This window comes from Neopsephotus bourkii, unplaced genomic scaffold (genome assembly GCF_033783945.1).
Source record: "Neopsephotus bourkii isolate Nb327-2 ecotype Australia unplaced genomic scaffold, CSIRO-AGI_Nbou_v1 NB_1780, whole genome shotgun sequence".
NCBI classification, from domain to species: Eukaryota; Metazoa; Chordata; class Aves; order Psittaciformes; family Psittacidae; genus Neopsephotus; species Neopsephotus bourkii.
The window spans coordinates 7,089,206-7,101,841 of record NW_026902254.1 but is presented as its reverse complement, the minus strand read 5'-3'; the positions used below and the strand labels follow the sequence as shown (position 1 = coordinate 7,101,841).

General features: G+C 41.2%; 1 protein-coding gene across 2 annotated transcripts in view; it reads left to right on the top strand.

Moving 5' to 3' along the window:
* Positions 1-8,726: 8,726 nt before the first annotated feature.
* Positions 8,727-12,636, top strand: part of SEPSECS (Sep (O-phosphoserine) tRNA:Sec (selenocysteine) tRNA synthase) — a 28,444-nt gene continuing 24,534 nt past the window's right edge. Inside the window, exons 1-2 of one of the 2 annotated variants that reach the window (XM_061379878.1) lie at positions 8,727-8,906; positions 10,588-10,742. In XM_061379878.1, coding sequence (XP_061235862.1) covers positions 8,793-8,906; positions 10,588-10,742 — 269 coding nt within the window. In that variant the 5' untranslated portion in view covers positions 8,727-8,792. Of the gene's footprint in view, positions 8,907-9,185; positions 9,277-10,587; positions 10,743-12,636 lie in introns of those variants that run through there. The other variant, XM_061379879.1, reaches the window with a different exon arrangement.

Below are 12,636 nucleotides of genomic sequence, written 5' to 3'. Positions count from 1 at the left end.
AGTGCGGTACTCGGAGATTCTGGTGAAATATGGGAGAGACACGCATGAAGCACTTGCGTAGAATTGGGATTCTGGATTATACTAGGAACAAATAAGTTCCCAGCTAAAATAGTAATTGCATATATTTATTATTCATTATTCTCATAATTATTCATAATATAAGGATTCATTCTGTACATAACTTGTATCACAGGAGGAAAATTGCTTTACTTGGTTACTGATAAAATAAAGCCTTACTGAAGCTTGTGTTTGTTTTTGTCTTGGGTTACCTGTCAGCCAGTGGACTTTGGAACTAAGTTGAGTGTCATTTATTTATGTAACTATAAATATCTGTAGCATTTGATAAAATCTGTTCACACTCCCATTTCTGTTTTGAAGAATGGTGTTGATTGAAGAATAGGATTGTAAATAAGTAGCCTCAAGAACATTAGGCTTTGTTAGCAACTATAGAGAAAAGGAAATTACTAAAATAAGCTTTGCCAGAACCACCTAGTGGTTACTGATATGACTGATATGACAATGATCCTAAAACAAAGTGATGAAGAAATAACTACCAGGGGTCCAAAAGCCCACTACCACATTTTTGTATGCATAGAGGAGGCATTCTCTAAGAAGTATGATGTAACGTATGTAATCTAATGAACATGTATGTTTCAGGACAATATAATCACAGCCTGGTTGATGCTTGGGAGAGACACGCTTGGAGGAGCTATCCCCCGTCTCTGCAGGCACAGCAGAATAGACAGAATACCTGCTTGTCAACTTAAAACTTTCTTGCCTAGTTCCTGGAGATTTCTCCGAATCAATCTGGCACCCCAGATGGGACACTCTCTGCTTGGCTGCAGGACCCTCTGAGGACAGGGATCCCTAGGGCCCTCGGGAGTTTTTCCCAGAGGGACTCCTTGACTCATTCGGATCACTGGGGGAGCAGACAAGGACCATCTTCATAAAAGGTATTCTTTTCTTTTATATAGTCTGTAAGATGCAGGGGGCATCTTGGTTTGGTAAATTGTTTTGGTAAGTGTATGCAAGATTTGGAAGCCTTCTGTAAATTGAGATAGGAAATCTCGTGGACAAAGGCGTATACCCAGCTGCTAGCATCCATTTGGTATACACCCACAAGAAGCAGGGGGCATCTTGTGCTTTGGGTTCTAAAAGATGCAGTGGGCGTCTTGTAGAAAAAAAAGGGTTTGGATTTTACTTGTTTTGGTATACACCCACAAGAATCAGGGGGCATCTTGTGGTCTGGGTCCTATAAGACACAGGGGGTGTCTTGTAGAAAAGGTTTTGGATTTTACTGATATTTGACTTATGTTGTGGCTTGTTATAGTTATGATTTTGGTCCTGTGATTTTGGTATTGGTGACATACTAACTGCGTTATTAATTGTTGTCTCTGTTTCAAGTGTGGTAACTGTGTGGGTATGTATTTTGTGGCTTGTTATAGTGACGATTTTGGTCTTGTGATTTTGGTATTGGTGACAGACTGTTATAACTGTTAATTGTTATTCATTTGATACAATTTTAGTCTGTCTCAAGTGTTGTAACTGTGTGGAGTGCGCCTGTGGGATCCTCTGTGTGTGTGTGTGAATGCAAGACTGATAATGGGAAATTGGCAGAGTGGAGAGATCTTGAAAAACAGTCCTTTAGTGCATTTTGGCACACTGGAAAGAACTGGGAGGGTTTCCTGGGGGCTTGGTAAATGAGAAAACGTTGATAAAATATTGTAACCAATGGTGGCCTTTGTATACTTTGGAAGGTCAGGAAAAATGGCCTAAAAATGGAATTTGAACCATGATACGTTGTTACAATTAATGTGGTTTTTTTGAGGTGGCAAGGAAAACGGAATGAAATAATGTATGCAGATATGTTTTTCACTTTAAGAAACCACTCGGAGTGACACACGGATTGCAAAATTGATACAGCTCCACCAGATCCCTTAATTTTGGCTTTGGAAAAGGACAGGGAAAAAACGAAAGCTAAGCTGAAGAGATGTTGTTCAGACTGTGATACTAGGGAAAGATGTTTAAAGTTAAGGAAAACCAAGGGGGAAAGGAGGGGAGCTTGGGCAGCTCCTATGTTTGTTGTGTGTGATGAGTGCTGGGGAAGCAGAGTTGGCGGGATGTCGGGCGGAGGTGGGGGAGTTGGTTCTTCTCCTGTGGGACTGGATAGGTGTGCGTGCAGTGGGGAGTTTGGACATTGGAAGTGAGACTGCCCTGGGAGTGGGAGTGCCATGGGGTGGCTCCAGGGACTGAATTGGAACTAGACTGACGGGTGCCTGGGGCATCTACCCCAGCAGATCCACTGGCTAAATTAAAGCTAAGGACTATAGGAAAAAAAGTGGAATTTTAGTGGATACAGGAGCAACTTATTAGGTGTTAAATCAGAGGGAAAATAAGTTGTTACAGATGTGGGAGCTACTGGCCACCAAGAAAAAAAGGGGGGGGGGGCGGGGAAGAGGCATTCTTTCTGAAACCTTTAAAGTACAAATTGGGAAAACAAATAGGAATGCATAAATTTTATACATGCCAAATTCTCTAAAATCTTTATTAGGGCAAGAAGCAAAATTTAAAGAAGGCAAAATGGAATTAAGAGTTAAAAACAATCGATTAATTGCAGTTTTGAGTTTATCTTTAATTCAACAGAAAAGCGAACAGGAGGACCTCCCTGAAATAGAAGAAATCCTTAATCAGGTTTATCAGGGAGTATGGGCATCTGAAGTTCCAGGTAAGGTGAAAAATGCTTTGCCTGTTGAAGTAGAAATAAAAGGGGGGCCCTGCCCAATTAGAATAAAACAATATCCCTTAAAATTAGAAGATCAAAGGGAATCAAAGAAATCACTGGTAAATTTTAAAATATATTTTATTAATTGAATGTGAATTGGAATACTCCTATTTTGATAGTAAAGAAATAAAGTTGCAGATTGGTTCAAGATCTCAGAACAATCAACAAATTTGCAGAAGATATTCATCCAGTAGTAGCTAATCCGTATCCCTTATTGACTAAATTGAATAATAATCAGAAATGGTTTGCCGTCTTGGATTTAAAGGAACTCTTGCTTACCATTGGCCAATGAAAACCAGAATTTATCTGCTTTTGAATGGGAAAATCCTGACATAGGAAGGAAAACCCAATTAACTTGGACAGTATTACCTCAAGGGTTTAAAAACAGTCCAACAATTTTTGGAAATCAGTTAGCACTGGAACTAGAATTATGGGAACCACCCACTCAGATGGGGACTCTGTTACAATATGTGGATGACCTATTAATTGCCAGAGAAACAAAGGAAGAACGTGTCCAGTGAATGGTGGGATTATTGAATTTTCTGGGACTGAATGGTTATCAGGTATCCAAACAAAAGGCCAAACTAATTCAAACCCGAGTTTCCTACCTAGGATATGAAATAACAGGACAGAGAGAACTTGGAACTGCTAGAAAAGGAGCTATTTGTCAAACTCCATGACCGTCGACCATCAAGGAGCTCCAGATGTTCCTGGGAATGACTGGATGATGCAGACTTTGGATGCATGATTATGGTGTTCTGAGACTGTGTATTCAAGCCCACCAGACTTGAAAGAAAAACCTCTGGAACATGCTGAATGAGAGCCCTGGAATTGGCTAAAGACAAAAGGATAAATATTTGGACTTATTCTAAATACACGTTTGGTGTGATCCATGCACATGGTGCCATCTGGAAAGAACAAGGACTTCTGAACACACAGGGGAAACAGATTAAACATGTTACAGAAATTCTACGACTACTGGAAGCTGTTCAGCTACCTGAGGAAGTAGCTATTATGTACTGTCAAGGGCATCAACAAGGTGACTCTCATCAGGAAATTGGAAATAATTTTGCTGATTTTGAAGCCAAACAAGAAGCTGAACAATCTAAAATCATTCCCTTAATCCCTGATGGCAAACTAACAAATGAGAAATCTAAACCTAGATATTAAAAGGAGGATAGAAAATTGATTGAAGATCTCAAAGGACAGGAAAACAAGGAAGGTTGGGTTCAGACACCTGATGGGCAAATTGTAATTCCCTATAATCAACTCTGGAAGCTAGTTCAGGAGGAACATAATAAAACTCATTGGGGTAGGAACTCTTTGCATAAATACTTAGAGAAACAAATTGTTGGAAGGAATCTATATACTATAGTTCAATTAGTGACAATGTCAGCTCTGTCTCAAGAATAATCCTAAAATTGAAAATAGAAACCAAATTTGTACAACTGGGGGAGGAAGTTATCCAGGACAGCAGTGGCAAACAGATTTTTCTGAATTACCGAGAAAAGGAGGTTATCAATATTTGTTGGTGTTAACGGATACTTTCTCAGGGTGGCCAGAAACATTCCTTTGTAGAATAAATAATGCAAGACAAGTAATTAAAACATTATTAAAGGATATAATACCTTGTTTTGGAGTACCAGCGGCAATTTCTTCTGACCAAGGCCCACATTTTAGTGCAAAATTGTTACAAGAAATCAGAAAAAAATTAGAAATTGATTGGCAACTACATGTTCCATACAGGCTTCAGGCCAGTGGGCAAGTAGAAAAGATTAACCATCTGATCAAACAACAGATTAATAAAATATGTCAGGTTATATTGGTACCAAGCCTTACCACTGGCTCTATTAAGAATTCAAAGTAAACCTCAGTCGAAAGAAGAGGCTGGCCCATGGAAAATTTTATATGGAAGACCATATCAGTCCTAGTTTAAAGGAGAAAGTCTTCAGGAAGTGGGAGAAGGCTATCTCTGTTTCTGATCAATCTGGGAAAACAATTAGAAGAAATAAATAAGAGAATATTAGTGACAAGAGCAAGAGGTTTGGATTATCCGATTCACCCTTTCAGATCCAGAGACTGGGTTTATGTTAGGAATTTTTCAGGAGATCCTCTACAGGAGAAGTGGAGTGGACTATACCAGATATTACTGACTACCTTTACAGCACTGCAGATAAAGAACAGCCTGCTTGGATACATTACTCAATAATCAAGGTGGCGCCAGAACCAGAAACACATCAGAACCGAGAGAAAGTATGGTGCATCGAATCTTCAGGACCCACACATATAAGACTACATCATTCATAATTTGGACTTGTATAATAATAGGTGTAAGCATGGAATCAAAATCTATCTCTGAGATTGATACAAAATGTTACTAATGTTTTAAACAAGAGTGATTGTTGGATCTGTACTCAGCTACCTAAATCAGGAGAGAGACTGGGTATTCCTTTAATTGGCCTCCCTGTCCCCTTTAAGACAAATTGGAATAGATTATGGAGAGATCCTGTTTATACCGACATAAGCCATATAAATTTACAGGTTTTAATGATACAACCCTTAAATATGTCAGAAGTTAAATGTGTAACCACTAACAAAACCCTTAATCAAGGCAACATGTCAGTAGGAAATTACCCATATTGCAGCTGGGCAATGCAACTTCACCTTCGAAAACCTTTAACTGGTTATTGGAATGTTCCTGAAGGGAAAGGGGGGTATTGGTTATGTGGAGAAAATGGCTATCAGGCTTTGCCTCCTAACTGGAAAGCGACATGTACACTAGGAGTAGTGGTTCCCAACTTTACAGTAATTGACATTGATCCCTCTGGAACCTGGGTTTGGAGTTTTAGTAAAAGAATCAAAAGAGGATATAATCCTATACCAGAATGAAACATTTCTTTCCATAGCTTTGTTAGATGGCTTATTCCATCTCTAAAATTGAATGGCATTAGATACACTGTTAGCATCCCAAGGAGGAGTTTATTCTGTAATCAATGATAGCTGTTGTTCCTATACAGATCAAAGTGGAAGAATTACTACTGATCTAAAGGAAATGTGGAAACAAAATATTTCATGAGGTGGCGCAGGACAACACCTCATGGGGATTTGAGGAAATTTGGGAAAAATTAATATCATGGGTACCCAATCTCTCCTAGTTGAGACAGTTGGTTTTTACTGTATTTTAGGAATGGTTGTGATTACATGTATAACGGTCCAATGCTCCTTTTGGTGTTGCAAACAAACCATGATGAACTATGACGAATGGAAGAGAAATAAAAATAAGCATGAAGTAGAAACAGGGAAATACTTCAGGAAAGTTTAAATAAAAATGAAATAACTCAGTTGCAAAATAATTTGCAATAGGACAAGAAAAGGGGGGACTGAAGAATGGGGCTGATTGAAGAATAGGGTTGTAAATAAGTAACCTCAAGAACATTAGGCTTTGTTAGCAACTATAGAGAAAAGGAAATTACTAAAGCTTTGCCAGAACCACCTGGTGGTTACTGATATGACTGATATGACAATGATCCTAAAACAAAGTGATGAAGAAATAGCTACCAGGGGTCCGAAAGCCCACTACCACGTTTTTGTATGCATACAGGAGGCATTCTCTAAGACGTATGTTGTAATGTATATAATCTAATGAATATATGTTTTAGGACAATATAATCACAGCCTGGTTGATGCTTGGGAGAGACACACTTGGAGGAGCTATCCCCTGTGTCTGCCGGTGCCTCAATAAAGAATACCTGCTTGTCAACTTAAAACTTTGTTGGCGAGCTCCTGGAGATTTCTCCAAATCAGTTTTCATTTGTTTCTATTAAAAGCAAACATATCCAGGCAGCTGTGACTCCAGATGAACAGTCATTTAATGCCTAGTGTGAAGTGTGCGAAGGTTATAGAAACTGGATGTAATTTTTCTGTACAGAATATTATGTGGATACTAATTTCTGCGTGAAGCGAACAAAAAGATCAGACTAAGGAGAAGCCTGACGTTCTTCCCAGCAGAGCATGAAGGAAGGATGCATCTCCCTTTAGCTACATTAGTTACCAGTGAGTAGTGGCTGTTTCAGTAACGTTCTGTCCATGGGTTTGGAAACCACCCATGGGTTTCTGAAAAGTCTGAAAGCTCTTTCTTTTGAAAAAGCTAAGCAAGAGATAACTCATTAGTTATTTCTTCTGGTTTAGGGATTCATCTACACATGCTAGTGCGTCTCTAAACACAGTCAACTTAGTTTTCACCTACTGCAATGAAAATTCTGTAACAGGCTCACAGGTCTTGATCTAACAAATTCTTAATGCTGCCTCAGTCTTCAGGAGTGCAGAGTTCAAACACTACGACGACTCATAATTAAACACAGTACACATCACCATCACAGTTATTAACAAACTATCAACTGTAATTCAGAGTAGCTAATACTCTCAATTAGCCACCTGGATTAAAATTACTTACAATTAAATCATGCAAATAAGTTAAATCGTTTTCCTCATGATAACACATCTGTCTCTATTTTGCTAATCCACACGGCATACTTCGTCATCTGATTATAATGTGTAATGTCGAAACTGGAGTGGGAAAACGCGAAAAGACAAAACCCCAAAACACCCTCACTTTCAGCTTTAGGTGAGCGCCCTCTTGTGATAGTTAAAGAACAAATTGAATAGCTCTATTTCTAAAGGCACAGCAACACAGCACGTCCTAATAATCCAGATGCAGCGTGACTACGGGGACTAAGAACAAGAATTGAACTTGAAAAACTGCTCTCCATTCAGAAGGACTAAGAAACCGTGTTAATTATAATCTGAACCAACAGTTCTAACAGGTGTGTAAGATTACTCTGTCAGAATGCCTGAAAGATCCTAATCAGGCTAATTAAATTTACAAAAGCAGGACCATCACTATGTACTTTTCTCATGTTAATTAGCCACCTGAGCTTGAAACTGTAAAACAGAAGAATCAGATAAGCCTTCATAAACAAATTCAGTTGACCAGGTGCAGGCTGGTTGAAACCAAGCAATTGGCACAAGCATACTGTGTACTTAACGCACCGCTTTACAAGCTTACTGCTGGTTATTTTAAGCGGGCAAACGGTAACCTGCTAGCCCCCACTGCTGCCGGAGTGCAAAGGGCAGCGGAGGAAATCACTCCAGCGCCCCAGGTAAGCTTCTACCTGATGAGGCTTCACTGGGGATTCCTTATAAATGTACAATGCCTGTCCCTGATGTCCTCATGGTGTGTCTTTTCCTAGACACGGGGGAGAAATGGGCCTAAAAAAAAGTAAGCAAATTAGTTCTCCCACAGTACCCTGCTTTTCTTCCTGTAATGCAGTTTTCAGTCCTGGCAGTCAGGCTCGGCTGCAGGTTGCCATTCCTTGACAAGGACAATCCCACAAAACCACCTTTGCTGCCAGAAACGTTGTGAGGAGCAGAAAAGGCTCCTACCCTGACACGAACCTTCAGGGGACGAATGTGGCTGTCCTCACCAGCGTAATACTAAACTTTGCAGGAGGGTGGAGAGAAAACCAACCCACGAGCAGGCTCTTCACAACCAAGCACTCCGGTTTCTGGTGGCTGTCCTCACTCCTGTCCCCTCACGGATACAGGAGCCCGCGCTGCCTGTGGAGAACCAGCTCCAAAAGCTGAAAACGGAGGCGCCCAGCCACGGCTCCTGGCAAATGCCACCGCGTGCCCCCGCAGCCCTAGCCCCTAACCCCTAACCCCTTCTCCTGCAGCGGGGACGGCCCGGTGCTCCACCTAGCGGCCGAGGCTGCTGTTGACCGCGCTGGGCAGAGACGGCCCCAGCAGAGAACGGCTCCCAGTGCGGCGGGGGGGGCGCTCCTTGCCCTTCTCGGCCGCGCATGCGCGAACGCCAACGGCCCTCATCCGGCGGGAACTGAGCTACCGACAGCCTTGCAGACAGCGCCGCGTCGCGCCGGCGCTGAGCGGGAGAGGCGGCAGAGGCCGGTGCCGCCGGGAGCCGCGCTGCCGCCCGCCCCTCCCTCCCTCAGCCATGAACACGGAGAACTTCGGTGTCAGCGAGCGGCTGGTGACGGCGGGCTATGTGCGCCAGGGGGCGCAGGGCCGCCGTGCGCATGAGCTGTGCCTGCGGGCCCTGCTGGAGCAGGTAACAGGGTGGGGCCGCCGCGCATCGGGCTGCAGGGCGCTGGGGCAGGGACATCAGCACCAGGCTGGCACGAGGCTCCGCGGGGAGCTGATCCAGCCTCTTCTCCGCCCGGTTCGGGCATGGCGGGAGCGGCCGGCACAGGCCTGCGAACTCGGAGGTGTGCCGGGCCCAGCGAGCCCACGCTGGGCCGTTCTGTCTCTGCGGCCCCCACGCCGGTGTTGCCGACCTCTGACCGGCCGTGCCGGTGGGCAGGGACACGGCCCAGGCGAGGAGGCTCGGGAGAGAGCTGGGCGCCCTGTATTTGGTGGCAGAGAGCTGGCGGAGCCCCCGGGTGAAAGTCCGCGACTGGGACAAAAAATGCTGTCTCTGGGTGTGCGTGAGAGAAAGGCAAAGAGCTACAAACGGTTTTTAAAACAGTAAGATACAAACATACTGATACATGAGATGCAAAATGATACTTGTGCCGAAGCAGCCTAATTTTTGGTCTCCAATGTTTAGAAATAATCAGTGAATTCTCAAATTTTTAAGTTCTTGAACAATCAGTCACATCATCCACTGCATCACACTTAACTTTAAAACACACTTTAGAAACTGGGAAGTTTTACTGAATTCATATTAGCATTATTAGAGCATGTAAAAAAAGCCTGTGAACTATCAAACCGCTATAGTAGTGTGTCAGGGGTATATGGGTAACTTCTCTGACAGTCTTTTCTGCAGTTTGCGAAGACGAGAGTGCAGTTCTTAACACAGTAAAGAGCGTGTGTCTGGTTGCAGGTTTTGATGTGTTACATTAAGTGCTTTCCTTGCATATGAGATGATAAGGGTTTGTTCAGCCTGGAGAAGGAGCCAGGAAGACCTTAGAGCAGCTTCCAGTGCCTAAAAGAGGCCTACAAGAAATCTGGAGAGGGACTTTTTACAAGAGCGTGTAGCGACAATTCAAGGAGGAATGGTGTTAAATTGAAATAGAAATTTAGATTAGACATTAGGAAGAAGTTCTTCGCTGTGAGGGTGGCAAGACACTGAACAGGTTGCCCAGAGAAGCTGTGGCTGCCCTGGAAGTGTTCAAGGCCAAGTTGGACAGGGCTTTGAGCAACCTGGTCTAGTGGAAGGAGGCAGGGGAGTTGGAGCTGGATGATCATCAAGGTCCCTTCCAACCCAAACACTTCTATGATTCTGTAACTAGAAAGAAAATATGCAGATAGGAAGATGTGTTGGAAGTTAAACTGTATTTCCCATCTGCCCATAATTAATACTTTTGGTTCTGTAATACCCAGTTATCTCCCTTTCATCCAGATTTCTCTGTTGAATTCCTGTAGTAGTAGATTCTTGTCTCGAGAATACATCAAATAATGTATAGTCTTCTAGGGACTGATTAACATGTAAGTGCTGCAGTGGTTTTATGTGTACCTTAAAGAACACTTGAAAGTGAAAAATATCCAGACTGTTTTAAATATCAGGATATGCTAGTGTAATTGCACATAATATATGGAAAAATCATTACTAACTTTTCTTTGAATACAGGTTTGTAACATTAGATAATACAAAACAGCGTAACAAAAACAGAAACTGCTGTTCAGCGTGGGAAAGAAGGGTAATGTTAATCAAACAAGTTGCATAATGTTTTGTTCATGTTTAATTTCTGTGTTTCCAAGTTACCTGTATGTTGGTTGTTGTTATTAAGGGAAAATGCCCTGAAGATGGATGGGATGAAAGCACTATTGAACTGTTTCTTCATGAACTTGCTATAATGGACAGCAATAACTTCCTGGGCAACTGTGGTGTGGGTGAGAGGGAAGGAAGAGTGGCATCAGGACTCGTTGCCCGAAGGCATTACAGGTACAAGTTAGTGTCAGTTTGAATTATTCAGATTTATTCTTAATGCTTTCAAATGGCATATTTTATTGTGTTTTGTTATCTGAGACTTTGGTAGCATTTTAGAAAAACAGTTTAATGCAATACTGAATTGGTACAACTTTCTGTATTAAATTTTCATTAATAACTCACTGGGAAGTCTTGAATAAAATGAAAATGTTTTGTCAGGGTTATGTCCTGTATGCTGCACTGGTGGAAGTTTAAGACATTGACTTGACTGCGCATAGGAAAGCAGAGATCTTCCTGTTTTAAAGCAATCTATGTGTTACTTGCTGTTTATTAATGCTGTGCAGCATTTCATCTGCATATTATCCAAAACTACTGTTCACTGTAGATGTAAAGTATCAGACGTTCCTAGTGAACAGCTATTTGTATTTGGTTTATTTATTAATGTCTTTATAATATGATTAGCTGATAATGCACACGAAAACGCAGTCCAATCTATAATAGATTTTATATGAAGTAAGGAGATCTATAAAGACAAGAAATACTTTTAATAGCTTGTAGCCCTTCTGACACTTGATGGGTAAGGTGCTGGAATTCTAGAGGCTCTGCCTTAGTTTAATATACTTTTTGTGTGTGTATGTAGAGTGTGCTGAGTTCCTTGCAGTGGTGTTTTATCTAACAGGAATGAAACAAAGTGAAATTTCCTGCAATGTTTCTTCTTGAAAGATTGACACAAAAGCATATTAGAGACCAGACATTTTAGTAAGCTTTTACCCAAGGAAGGGCATAGAGCCATCCTCCCCTCCACTTATTTCTGCAATAAGTTTTACAGGTAATTTTGAAAGTGATGGAGGTAGGAGGAGGTGGGTCTCAGGCTTTCTTTTCAGCTTAATAAATTCTAAGTGCTAGTGTTAGGGAGGATTGCTTTCTATGAGAGATTATGCATGTGCAGGAAAGAAAAAGTGATAGTATGAGAAAGCTCTTAAGAACAAAACAGCAGGAATGAAAAAAAGAAAATATTTTTGATGGAGTGAGGATTATGAACAAGTTAATTATCAAGCTATTGATTTCAACCTATAGCTTGAAATGGGGGAAAAAAAAAGGCTAATCTTTAAAACTATGCTCCAAGCTGTAAGTTCCATACACTCATCATGCTGCATTTTAGTCTATTCTCAAGACAAAAACAGAATTAAAGCAATAAATAGATATGTATTGTTACTAGCTTTCTTGAGCAGATGCTCTGTTTTAGCCATAGGTAAAGTTAGCTCTGTAAGCTTAGATTTTATAAGCAGTTTCAGGATCCTCCATTCTGGAAGGCGCTAAATAATATCCAGCATTTCTAAATAGAGTTTATAAACATAATTTATAAACAGACTGCAGAGAGAGAGGTGGTATTGCATGGTATATCATATTGAATAGCAGAATGAAATAGAGGAAGTTGAAGGTGGAGAAGAAGATGGGCAAAGTGATACATTAACCTAAGTGTCTTTCAGGACATTTTGTCACAGCATATGTTATTTCTTTGCCCTGTGGAGATGAAGCATTTGTCAGGGGAGTATCTGTATAATACCACTATGCCTATGGTATGCTACATTAGAGGCAACTGATTTTTGTTTTCTTTGGAGTTGTGTGTCTGAACATGTCAGCATTTATAATGCTTGTTCAGCAGATATCGAAGAAGTGCTGAGGTGCACTTAAAAGGAAGCCTGCCAGATGCTAAAGGTGTTGCTGCTATGGGTCTTCTTAAAGTTTTTACCTGCATATTGGAACAGTGTTAATCTACTGTTAATAAAAACCAAAAAAAAAAAAAACAACAAACCCCCAAAAACACACCTAAAAAGATTTCATACAAATATGTATTGTTCGTTATAGTGGAACTCATTATGGCAGATACTGATGCTGCATTGGATAC